Here is a 26,387-nt window from a genome sequence, read left to right as displayed (position 1 = left end):
TAAAGAGGTGAGAAAACGAATCTCCAGTGAAACTTTAGCTAAAGTAAACTATACGTTGCATTCATAGCGCTAATAAAGTAATTTCCTTTTCTTCCCTTGCAAAAGCTGCAAAGCTGACATAATCATGAGCAGGTCACCTCAGCCCCTCTTCCCCACTCCCCTCCGCAGGGGGAGAGGAGTCTCCCTCGCGCGGTCCCTCGTTCCCCCGACGGAGTGCTCGTGCCTCCACCCACCCAGCAAAGGTCGCCAGTTAAGCGATGTTCAAAAAGCCATGTGGTCTGATTTCTCATGCCCAGTGTAACACACACCTTCACGCGGGAAGGAGTCGAGAAGAAGACGGAGGAGGAACCTTGGGTCTCGCCTCGCTCCTCGAGGTGCCAGTGCTACTTGTCACTTGATCGCGAGTGGACGTCACTTACCTGAGGGCTTTCCATTTCCAGTGCGAACTTTTTGTGAGAGAGGATACTCGCCCCAGAAGGTGCGACACCTCTGCTGAGGAAGGATTAAACTCTCCGGCACTCTACGTTATGGATGCTTTCTGTTCTCAACTTATTGAACTGATTAGTGCTGACATGCCATGTTAACAGTTGAAGGGAACCGCCTTCTGAAAGATTGGATTAAGTGATCAATGTGAAATGACTCTTTGGTGGACAGCTGAAACTGTGATACTTGCAATGGCTGTTAAAATCAAAGATTTCACACTGAAAAGCTGAACAGTGGAAATTTTGCTGGCTTTTGTGGTCCGAACAACCACACTCGATACTGACAGGTTAGAGGAAAGTATTGAATGACCTGCATAAAAGTGAAAAATTTCCCGAACATTCAGTTACAGCGAGTTTGCATACTGGCACAGTTAGTGTGAGAGAATTGGTTTAAGTGAACTTTTGTCGTATTGTCATAATCTGAAGAGAAAATCTACTTAATAAATGAACGAAAACTTAACAAAGCCAGGACTGTGAGATTAAAATCATCCATTCGGGCCAACAAATAAAGTAGAGCACTGAAGTAATCTGTGACATCGACAGCGTTTGCCGAAAGAAGGGAAGTGCTTCCCTCGGATGCAAAAATGCTGCCGCAGAACCTCCAGGAGATTTCGATAGATCACCCTCTGTCGGCGGGAGTGCCCTTTGGCTCCTTAGCTGTGAATGAGAACTCGGCCACGCCTTACTCGGATGCCACTCAGGTGAGCAAAGACACGAGACACGCTTCGTTAAGGACATTCTAAGGTGTTTGTGTGTGTGTGTGCGTGTGCTTGTGCGTTTTACGTTCGTGTATGAATGTGCGTGTGAGTGGTGCGGCTGTTTATTCAGGTGCGCCTGTGAGTCCAGGTGTGGAAAAAGAACACGCGATGTATATTAAGAATCTCAGATCTCTTCTGAATGCGTTCTACGTCGCATCCTGTAATTAAACGGTTTCCAAAACCTCGTATAAAGTTGCCTGATTTAGAGTATCCATGCATAGTGGAAGTGCCTATAGATTTTCGTTTTAAACACTCGAAATTCCCAGAGAGTGTTGCATACGCAAAGTGGCAGTGTCTTTACTTATAAGGTGTTCGAAACCCATAGTAATAATTTCATTTCTAAAGTAAAAAAAAGGGGGGTGGGGGAAGTTACCCAGAAATAACTGAATTTTTTATTTATTTTCTAGACAACGATTTACTACATATAACAAAAGTGAGGCTTTAGAAAACTATTTATAACTAAATCAAAACTATTGTTATCGATCACAAGTACCATCAGAAGAACATGATTTGTCAAACATAAGTTCAAGTTGTCTTTAAAGGATTCAGAATTAATATTCTGGCGAAGGATAAAAAAATATGGTTATTTGTAGAAAAGTTGAATTAATTAAGTATTCTGGAGCGACACATGGCCAATAAATATCACCATAATTTGTTAGAATATTGGTAGTGACAGACATAGCCTTTGCAACATTTTGACCATGTAATACAGGTATTTTTTTTTTTTACTCTTTGCTAATGAAATGTAAATCAATGCAAAAGTACATAAATTTTTGATTACATATATATATATATATATATATATATATATATATATATATATATATATATATATATATATATATATATATATATATATATATATATATATACATACGCACATATATCTATAATTATCAAATCCAAAGGTTTGCTTGCGTGCTTAAAGAAATAATGTACAAACGCACACATTAAATTTATAACAAAAAAGGGAGTGTAAAACTGTACACACAATTAGACTTATGGCAGATGTGTTACACATTATTGCACCAGTTATTATTAGCCCATATGAAGAGACAATTCAGTTTGGTAGTTTGAATGATAAATGTGATTCTCGCAAGTATTTGACATTGTAACCTTTCTGCAGAAGGTTTTTGAGATAAGAGTTTGGCATGAATTGTGATGCTAATTTATGAACACGGTAACAATATATAAACGAAAAGTGGACTAGAATTTTGATATATTTTGGAAATGATTCTCATCTCTTAATAAAAGGGAACGCCTTAAAGCGTAGCAAGTGGCTCTTTTGATTTCTAAACTGGAAATGACGACGAAAGCGTGTCAAATAGCAACGAAGGGGAAAGACGTCCGATAGAATAAAAACAAATTATATATATATATATATATATATATATATATATATATATATATATATATATATATATATATATATATATATATATATATATAAACATAATCATATAATCCATGAGTTTCCTTTAATGCATACATGATTCCTTTGGGTATCTGTGATTTTAAAGTCGGAAATTATGGGATGTAGATAAATTACATAAAAGAATTTGGAAGTGAATCGGTTGAAAACTCATCTATTGAGGCGATATAATCAAGTAACCGACTGAGGGCTTAAATCAGTCAAGTTTGCGTTCAATCCTGATAACACTTTGTATATGTTCGTTGGATATTTTCATACCGTTTTCATAACTTAAAGGCCAAAACCATGTGAATTAACAAATAAAATGACTTGATATTCTGTGCCTTAAAGCGCTCGATTCTTCCGCACTCAAGCCTCATCTGCAACTTGCAATAGAATTACCCGGAAAATCTCTTACATCACTGCAGGAGTCTCTTCCATCAAGTTGAACCCATCGCTTATTTACTGTAAAGGTTTCCTGGGCGATAAATTTAAAACAGCTGCTTTGATGCAGTAATTTGCGAAAAACTAACTTTTGGAATAGGGAGAGGAGTTCCCGTAGGGTGATTCACCTGCGGTTAGACTTGTTAGCATACTTCCGGTACATATTGTCGTGACAGGCTCAATTTTTGTTTGCCGATTAGGCAAGGCGTATATGAAAGGAATGATTACATTTTAACATGTAACGAATAATGTTATCTTTAAATTAATTCTCTCTCTCTCTCTCATTTTTAACTTTCAACATAGTTACACTGCTAAATGGAAATCGTATGAAATTATGTTATTCTGTAGATTTGGGTCGTCATTTTAGCACGGGAAAGAGATTAGTTTGCCTTTTAATTGTTAAGGAAAAACTCTTGTTAAAATCAAATATCACATCAGAGCTTAATTAGTGTCATTGTTTTTTTTCCACCACCCTTTATTTAAAGGCCATATTAAAAATGATTCGTGGATGAACAGACCTGAAGGGAATTACTAAGTATATAATAAATTGTTATCTCACCTAATTTAGGATAATATTCCTCATAACTTTACAACTACGTTATTTCACTTGTTTTATCTTATAAATATACGTCACGACACAAAGCTTCAAAAGTCAGTTCCAAACAAATATTATGAAGCTGTCAACGATAGGTATCTTAATTGTTTGGTGGCTGGACGGAGCTGCGTTTCATATATCTCATCTGAAACAATTTTGTCTCTGAACTTCTTGATTCTCGAAAGTGTGACGGAAAAAAAACAATGACTACTAATTAAGCTCTGATTTGATATTTGATTTTAACAAGAATTTTTCCTTAACAAATAAAATACAAACTAATCTCTCTCCCGTGCTACAATGGAAACCCAAATCTATAGAATAACATATATTTTCATACAATATCCATTTAGCAGTGTAACTATGTTGAAAGTTAAAAGAGAGAGAGAGAGAGAGAGAGAGAGAGAGAGAGAGAGAGAGAGAGAGAGAGAGAGAGAGAGAGAATTCGACATAAATCTCATATAAAACAGAAAGTCTCTTAACACAATTAACATTCAGTAACGGAAGATCATCCACCCTAACAATGATCTGATCGACAAACAACAGCGTCGCTAAAACCTAATAACGATGTCCTCAAAGTACCTTTGTTGAACTATTATCTCTGCGGCAAGGATTTCACAGATTTGTACAGATTACTGTTAGGGTATTACAGGTAAATCCCCGGGATTACCGAGGCGTTGTTTTGGCTGTAATCACCTGAGGAGAAGGATTACAGTGGAGTTTAAAAGCCGTAGGTATTTCTGTCGAGCTCTTGCAGCCTTATGTTTCCGTTCAGAGAATAAAAACCTCCTTAGAAAGACTTGTTATTGCTGTGAACGTATTTTTCCTGAGGTATTTTTCGCGGAGAATGAATGGCTCAGAGCGTTTCCCTCTGCTATTAATGGCCTTCGAAAAAAAAAAAAATTACGCACTAGTGTACTCTTTATCAAGACCTGTAGTTTTTCTTATGGTACACTTCGTGTAGATCAAAAAAAAACTTGGAGCGTTTCCCTCAGATATTAATTGGTTACTCCGTACAGCTCACAGTGACTGCCTCGGTTATTAAGTGTCGCATACTTGATACTTGAGAACTTGTAATTGTTTTGTGCTGACGAAAGCTTAAGCGTTTCTTTTCCCTTCACGTTCACGCGATTCTTGGACGAATTATGACGTTTAAAGAAACCCTTGAGTTACGCATTTCATACCTGCGAGTTGGAGGACATGTTTTCAATGGTGTTCTTGTCTCTAATCAATTACTTGGATGGCTGCTGTCTCTCCTCGCCGTTGATTACAATTCATAGTCGTACGTAAGACGATTGAGTATCTTTGTTTAATATTATTTTTATCTTCTCCGTGTTGTTTGAGAAACGTTGTTTTCCTCTGCAACATCAGTTGCCCAAATGTTTCCTTAATGTACTTTTTTCCTCACTGGATCATAATCATTTTTCTTTGGTACTGCGATCGTATGCAAGCTTCTGAAACCAGAAGTTTATTTATCAATACAGATGCTAATGATTAAAGTGGTATGAGTATTGTATGAAAATTGATTGTTGATAAGGATCCTTTTTATTTATCATAAACCATACACACACAGACATATATATATATATATATATATATATATATATATATATATATATATATATATATATATATATATATATACATACATACATACATACATATATGTAGAGAACTAATGAACAGAATGTGAAGTAAAGTTTTTGTTTCATCCATTGGCGGGTAGAGATGGTAACCCTGGTCGCTGAAGTGCCAAAACCTGCAAAACATGGCATGACAATTTTCTTTATTGTTAAATAATATATAACTGCTGATATATTAGACTTTTAGTCGAACAAATAAAGTGATAAGTTACCCAATCAAAACAATAACTACAACTGGCCAAAAACGACTTGCCGCAAAGACTAGATCACTAAAGCTAATTTGTCGATTTCTTCGTTTCATTCTTGTCAATGTTTTCACTGAATGTTAGAAAATCTAAATATTTTTGATAAATATTATAATGATGCTGAGAGAGAGAGAGAGAGAGAGAGAGAGAGAGAGAGAGAGAGAGAGAGAGAGAGAGAGAGAAAAAGTCTGTTGAAATACTGCTCCCAAGACAAACTGTCCCGACTAGACGGAATGAATAATTTGCCGTGCCATTTCCAAAAAAGAAATAAAAAATAAATCGGCAAAACCGTTCGCAAATTCGTCCTTGTAGTGACCACAAAAAAGGGAGAAAACCCAGCAGGACCAACCCAAATAATTGTCCACTATGAACACGCGCAAGTCTACAAATAGGACGAGAAGGGAGTGTGTTGGGCGTCGGTAGGGGAGTTTATGGGAAACATATTTAAAGAGATTATGGGAGCCGGGGGTGAGGGGTTGCGGGAGAGGCAGAAAGCGGGAATGGGGGAGGGAGACGGAGAATCCCGGGGGTGGAGACGGAAGGAAGGTGTGTAAATGTAGGGATCGCCAATGACACCTGTTGAGTTTGATAGGAGTAGGGAGGTCGTCCGGCGGCAGACTACGGAGTGGCAGAGAAAGGGCTTAGATGTCAAAGGATGAGCACCGCCAAGAGCTCACCGGCCTCTTGCAGAGCTTCTGTTGCAGCGCGCGCTCTGTCTCTCCACCTGTTACTCTGTTATCTGACTTTCCGTCTGGCTCTACGTATGCCTAGCTTTCTTCCATATTATGACATTGCGCTTATTATAATATATAGATAGATATATAGGGCGCATGTTACTGTGTGTATAGTTTTATATATGTACATATATGTGTGTGTATATTCATGTGTGTGTATATATATATATATATATATATATATATATATATATATATATATATATATATATTATATATACATGAAATTATACATACAGTAACATGCGCCCTATATATCTATGTATATTATCATAAGTGCAATGTCATAATATCGAAGAAAGTTAAGCATACATAGAGCCATATATGTATTGTAATTTTTTTAATCCTTCGAATTTCTTTTCTTTCTTCTTCTTTCTCTTCTCTCTCTCTCTCGTGCAAAAATCCAAGAATCAAGAATTGGGATTGGCTTTCAGAGGATGCACGCATCCTTGTTTTCTCCCTCATCCACCGTGACACACCTGCCGCTTCTCTACCTGCTTTCCTGGACAGCTGCTTTCCGGTTGCATTTAAGAGAGAGAGAGAGAGAGAGAGAGAGAGAGAGAGAGAGAGAGAGAGAGAGAGTTTCCTTTCCAGCTTCCTTCAGAAGAAAAATTAAAGCAGCGGGTCGTACCTACGCTTCACGTAAATAAACATTAGAGTCTTTTCATAATATTAATTAGACAGAGATCCGCTGTAGTAAGGAGCGCTTTCATAACTTTCCTTGCAACGATTAATATGACTAACTTGTGAGTTTTGAATACCAAAGAACCATAAAAATAAATCCAGATATCTTTGATAAACCCTTAAGAAAGCTTTTCTGAGCTCTGAATACAGTAGTAGGACATGTAGACAGAGTTACGCGGAGATGGAACGCCTGATTTTTAAGTAAACTCTAGTTTCGCAAATTTTGTTTACTTAATAGCTGAATGAAGTAACATCGCAAACAATAATTTAATAGACTCATATGTGAAGGATTTTAATTTTTTGTAGAAAACTTTTATGGATTTGTGCAGAATATGTAAGCATGAACTTATGTGTGAAAAGACATTGGTGCATAGAGAGAGAGAGAGAGAGAGAGAGAGAGAGAGAGAGAGAGAGAGAGAGAGAGAGAGAGAGAGAGAGAGAGAGAGTACTTCATTATTTTCAGTGACAACACCAAGCTATCCTGAATGGGTAGAAAAAGATTGAATCAGAACCTTCTTGTTGTTTTATCCTGTAAGTCTGATGAAGTATTTCATTACTAATTTGCATATTAGGAATGTTTTAATTAACTATATTTTCCTCTGTACACTTGAAAGAACCATCGGTTAGCAGTATACTTTGACCAAAGAACCGGACATCCCCTTAGAGTTAAAACGATGTAATGAGTTGGTACATTTGAAAATGACTTAATTTATATATATATATATATATATATATATATATATATATATATATATATATATATATATATATATATATATATATATAATTGTCCATATAGTAATTTTTTACAGCAAGTCTTACTAAGCTGCACTTTGTTACTGGGCGTCCACATCCCGTAGAATAAATAGTGTCCTTACGATTTCCGGTAACCGGTCACGAGACAAAGGGGCCGCTTTGTGTAAACGTATCTCAAGACAACGTCCGGTTAAGCGAAGTCGTTTTGTTACTTTAATAGTCGCTCTTGACCTTTGATATTCTGAAAGATCACCCAGTTATAAACTGGGAGAGTGCGATGATATTTAAAAAGGAAAAATATGCTTCTTCAAATCCCATCGTTGATTTCAACGGCACAGAAGCAACCTATAGGTGGATAAATAATTTGACTTGAATGAAAGAGAGTTTTCCGTCACAGGAATATAAGTGAATAAGTAAATAACGGATAATTAAAGGATACACAAATTCAACCACGATGTTTTGACTTGTGCAATTTCTGCTTCTTGATTTGAAAAACGCCAGCGTAAACCCTGGAAGGTTCCAAATGACATTAGCCTACATGGTATCTTTTTTCTGACATGTAAATGTTGGGCGATATCAATCATTATACTGTAGATCGTTATATATATATATATATATATATATATATATATATTATATATATATATATATATATATATATATACATACATATATATATACAGTATATATACTTGTATATATGTGTGTGTATGTATGTATATATATATATGTTATATATATATATATATATATATATATATATAGTTATATAATATATATATATATATAATATATATATATATATATATATATATATATATATATATATATATATATATATATACTCTTATTTTAGAGTAATATGCTGTCACTTTACAGAGGTAAAACCTAATCGATACGTCTCTAACCTGTTGTGCAAAATTTACTATGACTGTATTTGTGGAAATGTTTTTCCGATGTCGAAATTACGTTCATACATCAGGTCTGCGTGACATTTGCTCTCATACCTATAATATATCAAATACTACTGACGTAGTAAAAAAAAACGCGGTCTATTGAAAGCCTTCGAAGCTTTTGGGAACAATCATTAATATTTAACGTAGGTGAAAAACGACGACCAAAAGTGCTGGTCTGCTTTTGGATGAAGATGAAGATTGTGAGCATGATAACACTGGCAAAAACGATGACGACGACGACGACGATATGCATTTTTAATGACTTCAGATTGCCATGGACGATTTATTTCCCTTGTTTCCTTAGTATTTGATAAGCACCTTCAATAACAAATAAAATGACTGACCATTAAATCCATGAAAACACAAATGCAATCCGGCGTCTTTTGGCTACATAGCACATTTGCCATGTAAACTGGTGCACATGAAAATTCATATTTGAGAGCACGGAACAACATTCCCCGAGAATGGGGCGAACTTTCGTCATTCATATTTCAGGGACACTGCTTGTTCTCCGTAACTCACTGGATGGTTGTGATATTCTCTAACCCATAATACCAGTTTTGAACTTCGATGTCGAGGAAGTGATGACCTTTGCATTATTGGTATAATTTGAATTTGTACATTCATGCGTTTGCTTTGTGAAACCTAGCAACAACAAATTACAGCAGACACTATTCAGTATAAAAAAAGATTATAACAAAGATATACGCTTGCCCGTCACCACGCGTTTATCAGAATTAATACTTTCTATTACTTACAAACAAAGTCAGAGCTCGGCATAATCTTTTGCAGCTACCGAGGACAACACTTCCCCGCGTTGCCGATGAGGAACAAACGCGAGATTCAAATGGGTTTACCAAAACCGACAAACAGTACGTGACAAAAGTCTCCGCAGGTCTTGATTGCCAGGTGTTCTATTACTCCCTAAATGTTTTGGGCCTATGTCCGGTAAGGCATGAAAACCCCAAATTCAAGCGGCCTACTGGCTATGTAAAGGTTTACGCAGCTAACTTGGTGGGTATTTATTTCTTTACGAATACTTTTGAGTGTAAACACGGACTGCAATACTTGCCAGGTGTTGACTGTACTTATGACAGAACCGCGAGGTTCTAAACATCTCTGACTTCACCGGGTTTTTAGCGTTAGGTTTTGAGCGGATGCCAATAACTTTGTAACGATACCTAGAGGGAAGAAACTATTTATCGTTGGCCTTTCGTAAACTAGTTTTTAGAATTACCCGCGGAGGAAATAACGCACTGCTGTAAAAAATAAGTCATTGCCACTTAGATGAAGAGAATCCTGCAGGCTCTAGTTCCTTGAAGAGAAAAGTGTATATTTACTTTTACAAAACATGCAGTTGCCGGCTTGTAGCATGTAAAGTGTTTGAAAATTAGATTACTTTTTAAGATGATCTATGTAAAGTTATTTTGCTGTGCAAAACATTGAACACACAATGCCGATGCTCCTCCGTACACATCCACATGTTTGTTATCTTATCGGTACCGATTTGTAGAACGTGAGTGTAAAATGTTATATATTTAATTTGTGTTATTTTCGTTACACGATATTGTACACCATTACATAGATATGATAGTCATAGATGGTTATTTTCAATAGAAAAAAAAAAACTCCCTGTTCATGAATGTGTTAACACAATAATGAATCTGTCTACATTGTGACCATCTAGTTGATTCATTCTATTTTGTGTGGCCTTAAAATCACCTGTAACATAATATTATTGCTTTTTGTTCACTAATAAACTCATAGTTACAAAACCTTCCATAATTTTAAATGTATAGTAAATGAAGTTGCGATTAACGATGACTATCAAGCTGTTCTGATAAGCTACATTCAGCTTTGATGAAGCTTTCAATATCGGTGTTTCAAAGAAAACTGATCTTTAGCTTGTGAAATTTTCTTTCGGTATTTTATTACAATCTATCGTAACATTATTCCTCGGTGTGTGTCACTAACTCTGTTTTCTTTCTTTTCAGACGAAGAAACACCCGCCGAATCATATCAAGCGGCCTATGAACGCCTTCATGGTCTGGTCGCAAATGGAGCGACGGGAGATCGTCAAGTTCGCGCCAGATACGCACAACGCTGAAATCTCCAAACAACTTGGTCGGCGCTGGAAGCTTCTGACGGAGGAACAACGACGTCCTTACAGGGATGAAGCAGAGCGCCTGAAGAAGCTCCACATGCGGGAATACCCTGACTATAAGTACCGACCGCGCAAGAAATCGAAAGATCCTTTGAAAGGCGTTTGTGAAAGAAATGGTGGCAAGGTGGCTAAAGTCCACCAGATGAATAACATCTGCAAAGAATTTGCCAACAACATCAAATCGAGCAAAGACGCCAATGTTGGAAAGACCCAGTTGGACCCCCAGTCAGCCGAAGACCAAGTCGGCTGGTCTTTGCCTCTGACCCCAACTTCACCTCCTAGAGTCCCTACTAGTCCTACAACCTCCGACCTCCCAGATTCGCCCGAGAGCGCCTTCAACTTCGACGATCACAATTTCAACAGGACCACCAACATGGCGGGCTATAACACTGCGGCAACAACACCGCCGCAGAAATATAACAAACGGAGCGAGGGTCTTCTCCATACGAATTCGAGTGTGACGTCCTCCTCCCCCTACCCGTACCACAGCGTCGTCCCTTCTCATCCACCTCCTCCGAACCATATGTCTAGTAGCTGTAGTTACAGCTTGCCGCAGAGACAACATCCGTACCAGCCTGGATACTACCAAGAGCACAAACTACCGCACAGTTACCTGAAACCCATCGACAGTGCCAGATATATGAAACAAGAACAAGAGTATTCCGAACAGCTGGTGTTGCAGCAGCAACAGCAGCAGCAGCAACAGCAGCAGCAGCAGCAGCAGCATCACCAGCACGAACTTGAATACCACCAACAACACTCATGTCTTTACTCTCCGGTCAGCAACCAAACTTCATTCTTCAACACCTCGAATACTCAGCATCGCCAACACCAACACCAACACCAACACCAGCAACATCATCAGCGTCACCAACACCACCAGGAACACCAACGGCAGCACCAACAGCATCAGCACCAGCGACACCAACAAACTGCGCCTCCACCTGCTATTAAGGTGGAGGCACCTGAGGCCCATCCGGCAACGCTGGATGATCTGGATAACATTGGCGTCACCGAGCTGATTCCAATGACCTCTGACCTCAAAGTGGAACTGGAATCATTGGCCGATCTCGGTTACGAGTCGGCGGGATCGGCTTCCAGCACTTGGAATAATGTTGGAATAACGTCCAACACCCCATCGAACGTTTTGGCCGACTTCGAAATAATGAACGCCTGGATAAACTCTTGAGCCCGGTAATAGCCTTTAATTTATAGAAACGGTCGGCATCAAACGTTGCCACTCCTGACTTTCGATGTTAAGTTTCTCAAAGTTGACATTCATCTGAAAACACCTCTGAAGGGGGCTTCTATGAGGGCTTACCTTATTTCACGATGTAAACACATCTTTACAAATTTTAGAAAAAAAGCTTGTAAGTGCAATCTTGACCTCAGTCAAGTATTTTACGTCTTTCAGTATAAAAAAAGAAAGATAAAACTTTCTGTATTCATTAATCGTCTCCCATGATACAAACATAAGAACCTATATTTACCTTATATATATATTACCTGTACTGTATACACATAATACGTGCATTCACAAAAAATATTCCTGTACATAAGATTATCAGATGTTTTCATTGTTTATTTCATGTTAAGTCATTGACGCATGCACTGACTGTAAATAAGATTATAACTATATACATAACTATGATGTTTCTTTGCCGGGTATATTTTAGTTGTTAGTTACCAGTTCATTCGCAGAATTTCTTTATCTTGTTTATGCTTGTTCATTGTTTAAAGGAAAAAATACAGGTTCTCGTGACAGAATAAGTATTCTAGTCAAGTCGTAATCACACAGTCGATCAGGTGAAAAACAAGATATGAACGAGAAAGAACGATCAATTGCGACATCTCGTGGCACAGCGCCTGGCTCAAGCCACAAGCGCTGCCTTCATCACATTTGACATGGCCGATAAGAGAGGCTTCAGTTATGTAGGCTCTATTTTTATTTTTTTAACATTTATTTTCCCCATACCGATATTTACATAATCGGAATGCAGAACCGACAAATAGCAGCTGCCGTTCTAGAGAAATCTAGTCAGGCAGTCGGTGACCACGGGTTAGGCAGGCTTATCTGTACGACTATCGTCGTTGCTAATCCTGGTCCTGCTGAAAGTAAGTCCCTGGCGCGTGATTGCGTTTCTTTTACTCTTTGACTGCGTTCATAGCAATCGAAGTTGTCAACAGGAGGTCTGGAACTCGTTAAATGACAAGAAAGAAAATCAAGGTTTCCGAATGAAGGCCCCGATACGCAATTCTAACACGCAAACGGACATAGTTGTCTGAGTCTGTGACTTCTCCCGATTTTTTTCATAGAAAGGGTGCTAAGAAAATACGTCAGTCTTTGAAAGATTAACGTTTTCGTATGATGGTGAGAACTGGTCAATGCCACTTTTCATAATAAAAGGGGAATAAAAACCTTGGGCTCGTAATTTTTTTAATAGACATTCGAGCTCTAATGTTACAATTTTTTTTGGCATTGATTAAACCTCAATGGGATATTTTCCTCATTTTTGACAGTTTTGACAGTGACTCTTACTAAAAAAGAAAAAAAGAAAAAAATGGGGTTATAGAGAAGAGGACAATTTTCAAATGATATGTTCAAAAAAGTGTAGCAAACCCTGTGGTTTCAAATTACTAGAAGTCTATCGTATTGTAAGAAGAATAACTGAAAACTGAAAGGCGGTGATATTGACATATACAGTACGGTACTTTCGGCCAAATGCAGAAAATCTCGTGGTTAAGGAACTGAGCCAAAGCATCAAACAAATGAAATTTTTATTGTTTAAGGAAGTTGTTATAAATATTTTTTGTTGTGTGTTTTTACGAATTTTGTATCACTACATTTTTGTGGTAGAGAAGTAGAGATGGTTTTAATTTGATTGTTTTAATTAATATATGAGATGACGTACTGAGTTTTTTTTGTTTCTTTTACTTTTTTATGTTCAGCTCAAAACTCACGGAACACAACGAAATGGTCGAGAAAGCTGGTTATTTCTTGATCTCTCTAAGAACCATAATGCCATGCTTACCAACAAGAAATTCATCCTTATTCTCTTTACTCATTTCTTTCTCATTCTGTATCTTTTGGTTACATATTGACATTTACGAAAGTATTCTAAGGTTAATGTTGAAGTGTAATATAAGTGAAACTTTTCTCCTGATATAAATATATATATATTTTCTAAAATAGAAATGACATATGTGAATAACATAAAAATATTTTAGGTGTAATTTTGGATTCAGTTATGCTAAATGCATGTTTTTATTCTATAGGGATATAGTCACTACTGAAAAGAATGTAAATTTATTCATGTTATATATCGCAAAGCACGGAGGTTCCTCGCAAGTGCTTTTGTAAATGTAATAACAAAATAGATGTTCAGTACTTTATCTGAATCCGGTTACATCTGATTCATGTATCTTGATCTTTCAAGTCTTAAAAACGTTTTGCCTCGCTGTTTCATTTTCGTCAATTGCTCTTCGTTTTTCTGCGATACTTTATCTCATTCTTTAGTTTCCTGTAGCGTTTTTATCCTAACTTCTCTCTCTCTCTCTCTCTCTCTCTCTCTCTCTCTCTCTCTCTCTCTCTCAGTTAAATATCTATTTGGCTTCTGGTACTTATTGTTGTGGCTCAAATATTTATGCAGAATTATGTATATAAGATATTTATTATTAGGGTTTCGTATTGCATTTATGTAGCTGCAACAGAACATTTTTTTACACGTTTGCACCACCGAAGTAAAAGTTACTGAAATTATTTTTCCTTTTATTTCATTTTCCTTCCAGTAATGGCTTTTCCTTTTGTTTAGCGTAGTCTGCAATGTTGGTGAAAGAACATGTCAAATCTTTGGAAACACTCTACAAATAAAGGGGTTTAGGGAAAAAAACATTGTATTAAACTTTACATGTTAGTTCTCCCGCCCACCCACCCCTACAAAAAAAAAGGGAATAACAAATGATACAAGGCGAAGAGAGATGAAAGAAGGAACATTTGTGATAAACGCAGCCATTAAAATTGATCTATTCAATTCTTAAGCGCCAATTTCTATGGATTGTATCTCTAAAAGTATAGCATCAGGTGTAGTCAGCGGCGTGTAAAAGTCAACCGCTGTAGTTGAGATCGCCTCAAAATGAAGAATTCATCTTTTCAGAGAGGATTTTAGAAATCTGAAAAATTGTTTTGGAATGAGTTGCTTATTATGGAAAAATTTCGACAGGACAAAATGAAAGCGAAACCATAAATGCCAACTGTCCAATCCCGGTAAGTTCTACATCACAGACTAAGTGGTTCCGATGAGGAATAAAAAATGAGAGAGAAATACAGCACATTTCACACTCCCAATCTTAATGTACAAACATTTTATTCGAGGTTTCTATGATACGATTCCAAATGGAAACAAGATCGATAATTTTGCTGTTTATTAACACCTTGATTTTAGTGAGCAGAGATAACACCGGAAACAGTAGGCAGCCCAATGAAAACACTGTGGCTCTGTGAAAGAGCATTCCCGCAAATTCAGGATATTGAAAAATGAAATCCTTGTGTTCTTCAGCTAAAGAATATCCATGAGACTATATCTCTCTACGAAGTTACTCGGCAGTTTTAAGATAGAAATAATAGTTCATTTATGTACAATTTTCTGGACAAGTCAAATATTGCGCGTTTCCATAAATCAATTGTTCTTCTGTGAAAGAATACGGATGCTTAAGCCGCGTTTTGATTTTCAAATTGCGCAATTCATCTCGATACCGCTAGGTGAGGAAGCAGACAAAGATATCAATTTAACATCTCTTCTTAATAACGAAGCAAAGTGATTAAGATTTAAGCACTCTCAATGTTTTCTGAAGAATGGCTTACCAAAGTGATTGACCAATTATAATTCAGAGTGCATACTTTTGCACCTTGACTGGTCTCGTGAGCAGTCACTACCCTCCACGGTGACGGGTGCATTCTAGACAGGAAGCAGTAAACAAAAGCATCAGTCTTTGGCAACGCCAAGGATGATTATAAGACCTTCCCAGAGTAATAGTAGCAGAGCTGCTGTTACCTGCAGTGAATAACAGCATTACCACTACTCCGTCTCTTGATTGGCCCCAACAAACGTTGCTTACTGCTTTTGCCTGTGTTTATCATATTGGAAATCGAAATGGTTGCCAAGCACTCGCTCATTAACCACCGGTAAAACAAGTTGTTTTTTTTTTGTAAAGAAATTTCCTCCTGCAGCCAGTCCGCATCACCTTCTGCCCTCTCTTTCTGATAAAATGTTCCGATGCCGAAGATGTCCAGAGGGGTCGGGATTTCCATGTTAATATTTAATTTGAATCTTTTTAAAAATGATCTTCCACAATAATTAATCTTGTTATTTTTGGTTTGGGTGAGACGGCTGGTTAGGGTGTGGGCTCCTAGACTGGGTGAGACAGATTGAAAAAGTGGTCAGATGTGTAGGAGTGGATATTGCTTTACATCAGAAATAAGTGTATGTGAGATCTAATGTAAACGCATTAAAGAAATGTCGGGGGTACAACCACTTGCTAATCTTGTGTCCGCTTACAGGCTTAGCGTTTTTTTCACAACATGGTGAGCGGAATAAACTAAGAGTACGCTATCTATAAACCACTGATGTATAACTGCACATAAAACGAAGTAATGCCTAACATATATAGGGCGTAAGACTAATGGTATATTATTCACGATTTTTATCAATCGGAGATGTATTCTACCACGGAGTTTAATTCGGTGAAATCAACAGTTCCCGTTATTAAATAAGAAAAACTTCAAGCAACTGTCACAGTTAATTCTTACTCATCACTATGAATGAAGGGAGGAGTACATGGGGCATACATAACATAATGAGAATCAACTATAAAACTATCATAACAAAAATCACATTCATAATGAATATTTTCATAAATAAAATGCTGCCAACGATCCCAAATAACTGAAAGAGCGCAAGTCCCTTTTCAAAGTCGTCACGAACAAACATTAATAAAAAAAAGAATAAAAAACCGAAGTCGATTTTCAAGTGGCATTTCTCCTTATCTCCGGCGGATCAATCAACCACCCATTATGCACAGGAAACTAAATTACTCCGGGGGAATATATGCTTCCAGGGAGGAGGAAAAAAATAAAAAATAAAAATAGAAAAACTGGTTATTGCTTCTAGAAGAGAACAGGTCAGATGCATGACGGAATTAGCGACAAAAAGCCTCGCGGTAATGATGCTTAACACTCGGAATTAATGCCAAGTTTTTCTCATTCATCTTTTTTTTTTCTGTTCTACTGGATCTTTATTTTGAGTCAGGTTGTTGCACCGAGAGAGAGAGAGAGAGAGAGAGAGAGAGAGAGAGAGAGAGAGAGAGAGAGAGAGAGAGAGAGAGAGAATTTTTACGATATGGGCTATGCAAAATTTATGTACCGATAAATCAGCAAAAGCAAAAACAATATTCATAACTTAATACATTCCAGTCATAATGGCCATATAATGATACTGACAATATCAGTGTTGACATATGTTAAATAAATTTTGATGCAAAAGAAGGTCCCATGAAAACAGAGCCTGAACGCGCTCGCGCCCAATAACGTTCCGCCAAGAGTTCTGGAAAAGAGCAAGGACCATGTCAACAGGAAACCAGGTTCTAAAACCAGATTCCGTAACAAAGTAGGGCTCTTTTTGTTGATATAATCGAATTACCAGTCTTTGTCCCCAAATCTCGATCTGAATAGGCACTTCGCTGACACGTTTTGTGATTGGGTCATAAAGTCAACCACTACGAAAATTAAAATTTAATTTTTTCTACCTAATTTCCGGAACATCAATGGCAGTACGAATTTTTTGCTCATCTCCTCGGGGCGATGGAAATTTCTAATGCTTGCGTGAACCTAATGTCCACTGTAAAGAAAAGTGAATTTTCTATTCCCTTCTTTCCGTCACTATTTTTTCTGCGATGGTCAAGAGCATTTTTATACGAATAATTATCTCGATTACTGTTAACTGTAATTTGAAAATCACATAGGCATATTTCGCACGAGTTCTCATGTTGAACTTAACACAATTAATTTTATTTTCCGGATAATTATTACCTCAGCCATCAACCGTGGGGTGAAGATTGAAAAAAATAAAAACTGCAAAAATTTCAGAAAAGGAAGAGATTTCAACATGGGATGGTTTGATGTTGCTGTCCCATACATAAAGTCCAGTAGTACTCAAGCCTATTTTAAGCATAAGCCCTTTCATTTTCTCTTATTCTTTTCCTTCTTTTTAGGCAATCATACTTATAGGAAGGCATTCTGCTCGTAAAAGCGGCCTTGGTGGAATGAAATGGATGTGCATATATTAGCTAATCTCTCTGGCAAAGCGCTTTGCCTGATATTTGAAATAATGATAAGGTCACAGAGGTCGTGCGTTGTCAATGTCCTTTGTTTTGTGGTGCCAGTTTTCATCTTGCGGTTCGACAAGCGGGGACAAAATAAACAATAAATAAAAGAAAAAGAAATAAGTATATTAAAAAAAAACTAAAGCGATAAAGCTTTACGAAGATGACAGACAACAACAATAATAATGACGATGAATATCTTGCTCACAAAACATCACACTCGTGCATATGAGATCGAATTGCAGGAAGCATTAACAAAACAAATTTGTATGGTATGTCTGGGGAAGCAGTGTCTGTTTTAATGCATAAGAAATTTTTCAGAAAAAGTGTGTAGTGTATGGCCTACCATAATGATGATCGAAATTAAATATGAATTCGGAACTTCGTCTAGGCTCACAGAAAATTAGAGGCATTCACTAAGTTAGTATTAAAAGAAAAAGGAAAAACACGAAACCAGTCACGAATAACAACTGGGAAAGTCTACGGAGTCTCCAGTGACAAGTTCAATGCGCTATAGTGATTTTCTTTCACTGTATATTTCAGTACACTAGCTGTAAATAAATGAACAAAGAAATCAATAAGACTTGTCACTCACTAAGTAAGCCAACTTAGTGGATATATATATACTAGAAATTCATTCCTTACTGACTGAAAATATCTAGTCACCTAAAAATCTTTCATCTTTACATCATAATTCCAAGGATTTATTAGAATATATCAGTGGCGTTAAAATGTCTCATTTTACTTGGCAAAAAACTCTGTTCCTATCATGGCTACCGCAATAAAACAGAGACATTTATGAAATTAAATATGTCTATATGTATGAGTGCCTCGCAGGTATTAAGAAAAGTAAAGGACTAATATACGGTACATATGAACTCTAAACCTGTGTAGTAAAGAGATGACATAATTATGGTGTAAGAATTGAGAAACAAATAGCAGCAGAATCTGCTATCAGCCCTTCTCTGCTATCAGTTTATAACAAGTCTTAAGGCAAGGAAACTGGGAAGCAAGCATCTAACGAAAAAGTACCCTTTGATAAAAAAAAAAAACAGACTATAGGATGAAGTATTCTCTTAACTTTTTTTTCCACTGTTTGGAGAACAAATTTTGAATAATTGAATCACAGCGTTTATCGATTATACCTCGCAAATATCTGTTTACGTTAAAATTAACGTAACATCTATGCATGATTCATGAACATGACGTCAAGACTTCTATCGATTAATCGATCATATCTACAGAACAACAAACATATTTTAGCCGCTTGTATGATCCTCAGCTTTTTGCCCATTACTAATTTATCTGCCACGAAACCTTTAAAAACTATTTATTAACACCATCTATGCCACCTTCCCTCCAGTGCTATCCTGTCCTTTCCAGCCGGTCTAGTCTAGTGCAGATATGACCCTCTCGTTCATTATACAGTCAAGACACGTCGCGTATATTTTGATCATACCCATCAATCGGAATTTCAGGTTATCATTTGCTGCGATTCCTTTATGATAAGTACAGAATTATATATTAGTTGCAACATATCACTAACAGAGGAGGGCTGTTTGGCCTAACCTGTTCACTTTTTAATCTTCCAACTAATCATGTGGAGATCTTATCATTCTTTCGAAGGGCATGTGGTCTTAATCGCTTGTCTGGGTGCGAGTCTGTGAAGACTAATGGCATTCTTATTTTAATTCTTTAATTATTTGGTAATGGCTATTTGGAAACGCAAACTTTTTAAAATCATGTTAATGCTTTGTTCCTCTAACAGACAAAAGTGAAGCTGGAAAATAAATATTGAACTAGTCTCGGTTCCTATAATAAAGTTAGTTTATTAATGTTCAGGCATTTACGAACATGATTTGAGTATCTTTCTGTAGTTATAATTATTACAATTGTAATTCTTACCAAGGAAATATCAAATCGGGTTTACTTATCATCATTTACAATAACTGTGTCATTCTTCAGTCACAAAACGGAAGCTACATTGACATACATTTAGACAACGACCAAGGCACATTCTTAACTTTATATCCATTGTATACGAAAAAAATAGTCTCCGGCCTTAGTTTTCTAAATAGTACATTGTCCAGAAAGTAAATGAATTGTAAATATATACTTGCATGAATGTGTATGCATATATATATATATATATATATATATATATATATATATATATATATATATATATATATATATATATATATATGTATATATATATATATATATATATATATATATATATATATATTATATATATATATATATATATATATATATATATATATATATATATATATATATATATATATATATATATATATATATATATATACATATATATATATGTATATATATATAATATTTAAAAAAAATTTATGTTTATATTTGCTTAATATTCAATACGCGTATTCAAAATGTGGAAGTCTGGAGTTCCTACAACACCATAAATTTCCGAATTTTAAGTCATGTTTGTATAGCGAAATTATCAATTTTGCAAATCATTCTAACGCCCACTTTCACCTTTTGGAAAGATGTCTTTATGAGAGATATTACTCGGGAAATGTAGCATTGTTTATTCTGAATAGGAAATAGCATGCCAAAACTATGTTCTGTACACAGGAATCACGTAACAAGTGGAATGCAATAAAATGTTGAATGTGTTCCTTCTTCATGTACAATGTACAGTAATGCTGGAGACAGAAAAGTAATGAAACCCACTAGTTACGGAGGGAATCTGCAGAAGACAGAAATACTTTTGCTTGCACTCCTCTAAATAAAAAGCCAGTTCCCTAGAATGAAGTTTTCCCTAACTTCGTAAAATAATGGAATAAAAGACTACTTCAGATGCATGCAGAAAACCTGAAGTTCTACTTCCAGCCAGGAATTTTTTTTTTATTTAAAGCCAAATGATATATTAATATGTAGGTCATTATGTTTGAAATCTGAGATACGTGCAATGCTGAAATATTGTGCATGCAAATAGCGTTTCATATGGGGCGCGACGTTCATGACGACAAAATAATTTTTAAAATGTCGCCGTACGATTATTCTGGCTACGCTAACTACGACCTTTATGAGGATCTATAACTAACATAAATTTTATAATGAACAGCTCCAGGTGTTGCATTATTTGCCACTTTATCCTCTTGTTGTATACTTTCGTATCGATCTCCCACAAAGACCGGAAAGTTAAGTGTAGCTTTTCCAAGAATGATCTTCATGAAGCGTCGCCTCAGCTTTTCCTCGTTCCCTTCTAATGAGATTTCAGGAGTCTTCAAACCGGTTCGCCAGTACCGGGACTTAGGTGATAATAACCTATCAGGCAATGAGAGATTCAGTTTGCTGGTTAAGCCAAACAACTGCAAGCGAAACAGCAAAAAGGAGCAATGATTTCCGAAGTCAAAGGCGTCCGCGACATACACCAAGCAGGTGCGACTCGTAAAATGTAACAAGAAAACGCTTCTTCCAAACAGGTATGCTGAGGATGTAAGCATAAAAAGGATCATTAAGATGGCAAACAGAAGCTCAGGGAATAAAGGAAGTGTGAATCAACGAATTAATGCCGTTGAAGAGCGCGACAGTCTTCAAGTTCTTGCTCTACATCCCTGGGCAAGTGTTCAAAACATGCAAGAAAACTTACAAATCTAAATACGCTTTAACGTCCTGTTTTATTATTCATATTACGTCAAGAAAGACACCGAAGGTTTTTATGAAACGTGCCAATGTCGCTCCATCCCTACCCAGGGATTAAACTCAAGAGCCTCTGGTCCACACACGCTCATGCACAAAAAACCTCTCTCTCACACACATACACATATTCTATATACATATATTTATATATGCATATATATATATATATATATATATATATATATATATATATATATATATATGAATATATATATATATATATATATATATATATATATATATATATATATATATATATATATATATATATATATATATATATGTGTGTGTGTGTGTGTGTGTGTGTGTGTGTGTGTGTACAACACAAGCGATCACTGCCACATTCCCAGTTCAACTGATGCATCATTTATGGGGCCCTGAGCAGTAGAAATTTCCACAATTTTAGGCGCTTCATACACTGCAACAGAATCGCTTTTGAGACTCCTTACACAAACTGCGCCCTTTCCCCTCATCTTGTACACACTCAGGTGCTTCCTTTCATCACACCTATCAAAATCCTAGGATTTCCTTTCCTCATTAGCCTTCATAATTCTAAATTGTAGACTTATTAAATTTTCACCTACCTGTCATAGCCCATTCTCTCCACGTGATCGAACCATTTCAAAATATTCGGATTCATCCTTATCACCTACGCTAAAACTTCCTAACGCTATTCTACGTATCTCCATATTTCTTATTCCGACTATCATTACTTTGTTACATATGGTAATAAGTTCATCTAAATAGCTTCAACACTCTTGATTTAATTTAGAATTAACATTCCAACTTAACTTACACATGTATGTACACACACACACATATATGGAAGGAACACATGGAAACGAGCTTCACAGAAATAAATTTCTAACTCACCACGGGACCGAACCCCGGTCTTCCGAGTGAGAGTCCGGGGCACTAGCAACTCCGGCATAAAGGTATGTTACGCCTTAGTCGCCTGTCCGGGAAATACCTTGGGTACGTAAGTACTTAGGTTCCAACTCCTTTTATGACCTTTGTGCCCGAATTGCTAATGCCCTGGACTTTCACTCAGAAGGCCGGGGTTCGGTCCCGTGGTGATTTAGAAATTGATATATATATATATATATGTATATATATATTATGTATATATATGTATGTATGTATGTATGTATGTATGTATATACATACATAACACATATATAAAATGAAATCTTAACCCCTCGAGTTTCTGATAACTGTAGTTAGGTTTCCTGTTGAAACCCTTGAAATCTGAAATGAACTAAAAATTAACTTTACACAGCCAGCGTGGGAGAGTTGACCCTAACACTTTCTACTGGACTGCCAAGAAATGCGTAATGACAACCGGATGATCGTTTCTTCATTCATTTCTGGTTTCGGATTTTCGAGGTTTCTAGTGAGAAATACATACATACATACATACATACATGCATGCAAGCATGCATTCATACATACATACACATACATATATATGTAATTTTAATAGCCACAATGCCTTCTTAACTTCTCGAATTCTTCGCGCTTTTTTTACAAATCATATCCAACGCGAAGAATTCGAGAAGTTAAGAGGGCATTGTATTATTACTATTACATATGTACCTGGTAAAAAAGTGACCAGTAGATTCTACATATACACACACACACACACACACACACACACACACACATATATATATATATATATATATATATATATATATATATATATATATATATATATATATATATATATATATATATATATAACGAATTTCTTTCTAAAGGTAGTGCGAAGTACAATAATTCATTTGCAATATGAATTACTGTATTTCGCACCACTCTTAGAAAGAATTTCATATCAACGGTAATTTTAAAACTTAATTAATAAATGCTTTCTTACACTAAGAGAACTAATATTACTTTGGTACTTTACAAGCAGTACTGTGATATTTACCAACAAACAATTCAGTAAAAAAAAGTTCATAAATTCCTTAAAATATGCACTTGTATATTCTATCCTGCATTATAAATCTCATATTGACTACAGGAATGAAAGTGAAAATCGTTAAAGCAAAGAAAGAAAATAAGAATGGTAACTCCATTAACACTTTTTTTATCGACCTCTATTTTTGATGAACGTTTCCTGTTCAAACCATGGGCAACCTTGCGTTGTGAAAGTTATCACCAGATTATTATATGCTTTGTCTGCAAGCACAGACACATACAGACAAGTCTCTCTGCTCAACTTAACTACTTTTTGGCAGCTCAGCTGGTCATATCGATCACTTGGACAAGGTCCGTCTTGAACAGTATGCACGCAGCAGCACATGCGGTTTGGTCCATGCAACAACCTTTGATGCACCTCTCCAAACGTTCCGCCTTCTCTTTCAAAAGTAAAATTGACCACCAAGAGAATATTATTTATTAGCCACATGAAATGTGAAGTTCATGGAAACTGAACGCAAAATGCCGCTGCTTGATTCTTACATAATTTCTGAACGAATCATAGTTGAAGGGATATTGACGAACAGAGCTTATCTGTATGTTGCTTTTTCGCTTCGTTGAATTAGTCAGATCTTTGAATTAATCCTTGTTTTTTCTTTTCCTTCGAGAGCCGACCATGAGCCATGCAGCCAGTCCATTCGATTTTGGTTCAGGTGACAATGATACAACCTTAGAGAACAGCATTTTTCTACATATATATCTGTTCCAATAAACACTTTTCAATCTCTCATTGTTTTGCATCCATTTAGGAAATTATTTATGAAGACAATCACCGAAAGTAAGGTGGTGTTTTAATCCACACACTACAACGAACAATAATGACTGCTCTTTGCTACTTTTTTTGGTAAAAGTAATTTCGTATTAATACGATACAAACGACTTTTAAAAGACGTTTAAGACATACAGAGTAAACACATGTAGAGTTACAACTTACAGAAGGAAAATTGGTCGGTGCAATGAAATATACGTACACACACATACTATATAAAATATATATATATATATATATATATATATATATATATATATATATATATATATATATATATATATATATATATATGAATATATATACATACTTATATATGTATATATATGTGTAAATATATGTATGTATGTATGTATGTATGTATGTATGTATATATATATATATATATATATATATATATATATATATATATATATATATATATATATATATATATATATATTAAAGAGAAATTGCACTCATAACTGGACCATTTTCAAAACTAGCTTTCATTCCTAACTCATGATGCAGCACCATCAAATAATGCTATTCAAAATTGGTCATTGCAATTTGATGTAAATTTTGCGTCGTCTAACAGCATTAAAAATATAAGAGCAGGGTCTTAAACAATGGGAAGGAGTCTCAATAATTGTAGTCTCTAGTGCCTAAAGGCTAGAAATGACGCTGCAGTGAGAGAGTCAAGCTGACATGTTGGCATTTGTTGCTCAACACTTCGTAAGCGTAATTTCTGAGTAAAAAAAAAAAAAAAAATAAGCAACAGCATTTAAGAAGTTTTTAACATGAGGTCTTGACAAGAATGGAAAGCTAAAACAAATGTATCAACAAAACCTTCAGTAAAAGATATGCCGTAATATTTGCAGTATGATATCAGCAATTTGTGGGGAAATGCAGTTTCTAACTTTTATTTCTTTATAGTCAATAGAAACAAATATAAAGTGAGCCATTTCCATGTAGCACACTAACATTACGTTGTTTCCATACTTGGTAGGAGATTCACCTAAAAACTTCCAGGACACAGACACGTAATAGAACTGATAACACTTGAAGTAAAATTCCGCCATATGCTGTACTAACAAATCGGAGATTAAGTGAATGAATTTTGCCAGGACATATCTGTAACTTCACTGAAATGTTGCGCACGTTAAATAACGACAGAATTGTAAAATGCTAAATGCCTGTGTATGGTTACTGTCACCTTACAAATTCCATGGAAATAACTGGGTAAGTGGTCCACACCATAGCATGAATACCAGTTGATCTTACGTCACTGTACCACCCTTTATTACAGTTTACCTTACTGCCATTCGTCAGGAAAGAAAACGGAGATAAACTCGTCCATCGCGTAATTGTGAGCTTCTCTTGGAATAACGAAGACAAAAATTCTGTAGTTACAGAAAGTAAGTGGCTCTTCTGCTCTGCCTCTCTCTCCATCTTAAGCAAGTATTCCCTTTTTCACTCAGCGGGGTAACTGCTTCTAGTTAATTCAACCCGAACTCGATTTCCTTGTCAGTGACGTCCGATTTCAACAGAAAGAAATAATGCAAGGAAAAGCGTCGGACATCTCACGACGGAAACGACCAGTGAAATACAGGTTGGCTGGTTTCTGTAATTATATGATAGTATCAAAGACAAAAGGAATAAACTAGGCCTAGTAATGATGACTGTGCAAGGCTCTTATTCATTAATAGCTTACATGATACAC

At 36.0% G+C, this 26,387-nt stretch overlaps 1 protein-coding gene across 1 annotated transcript; it reads left to right on the top strand.

Moving 5' to 3' along the window:
* The first annotated feature begins 231 nt into the window (after positions 1–231).
* LOC136840999 (sex-determining region Y protein-like) lies at positions 232–14,629 on the top strand. The gene is made up of 2 exons (XM_067108017.1): positions 232–1,183; positions 10,700–14,629. Exons 1-2 carry the CDS (start codon positions 1,067–1,069, stop codon positions 12,056–12,058), a joined length of 1,476 nt encoding a protein of 491 aa, XP_066964118.1. The 5' UTR covers positions 232–1,066; the 3' UTR covers positions 12,059–14,629.
* Positions 14,630–26,387: the final 11,758 nt, after the last annotated feature.

The sequence above is a fragment of the Macrobrachium rosenbergii genome, chromosome 8, assembly GCF_040412425.1.
Source record: "Macrobrachium rosenbergii isolate ZJJX-2024 chromosome 8, ASM4041242v1, whole genome shotgun sequence".
In the NCBI taxonomy this organism is placed as follows: Eukaryota; Metazoa; Arthropoda; class Malacostraca; order Decapoda; family Palaemonidae; genus Macrobrachium; species Macrobrachium rosenbergii.
This window is presented reverse-complemented; position numbering and strand designations above follow the sequence as displayed.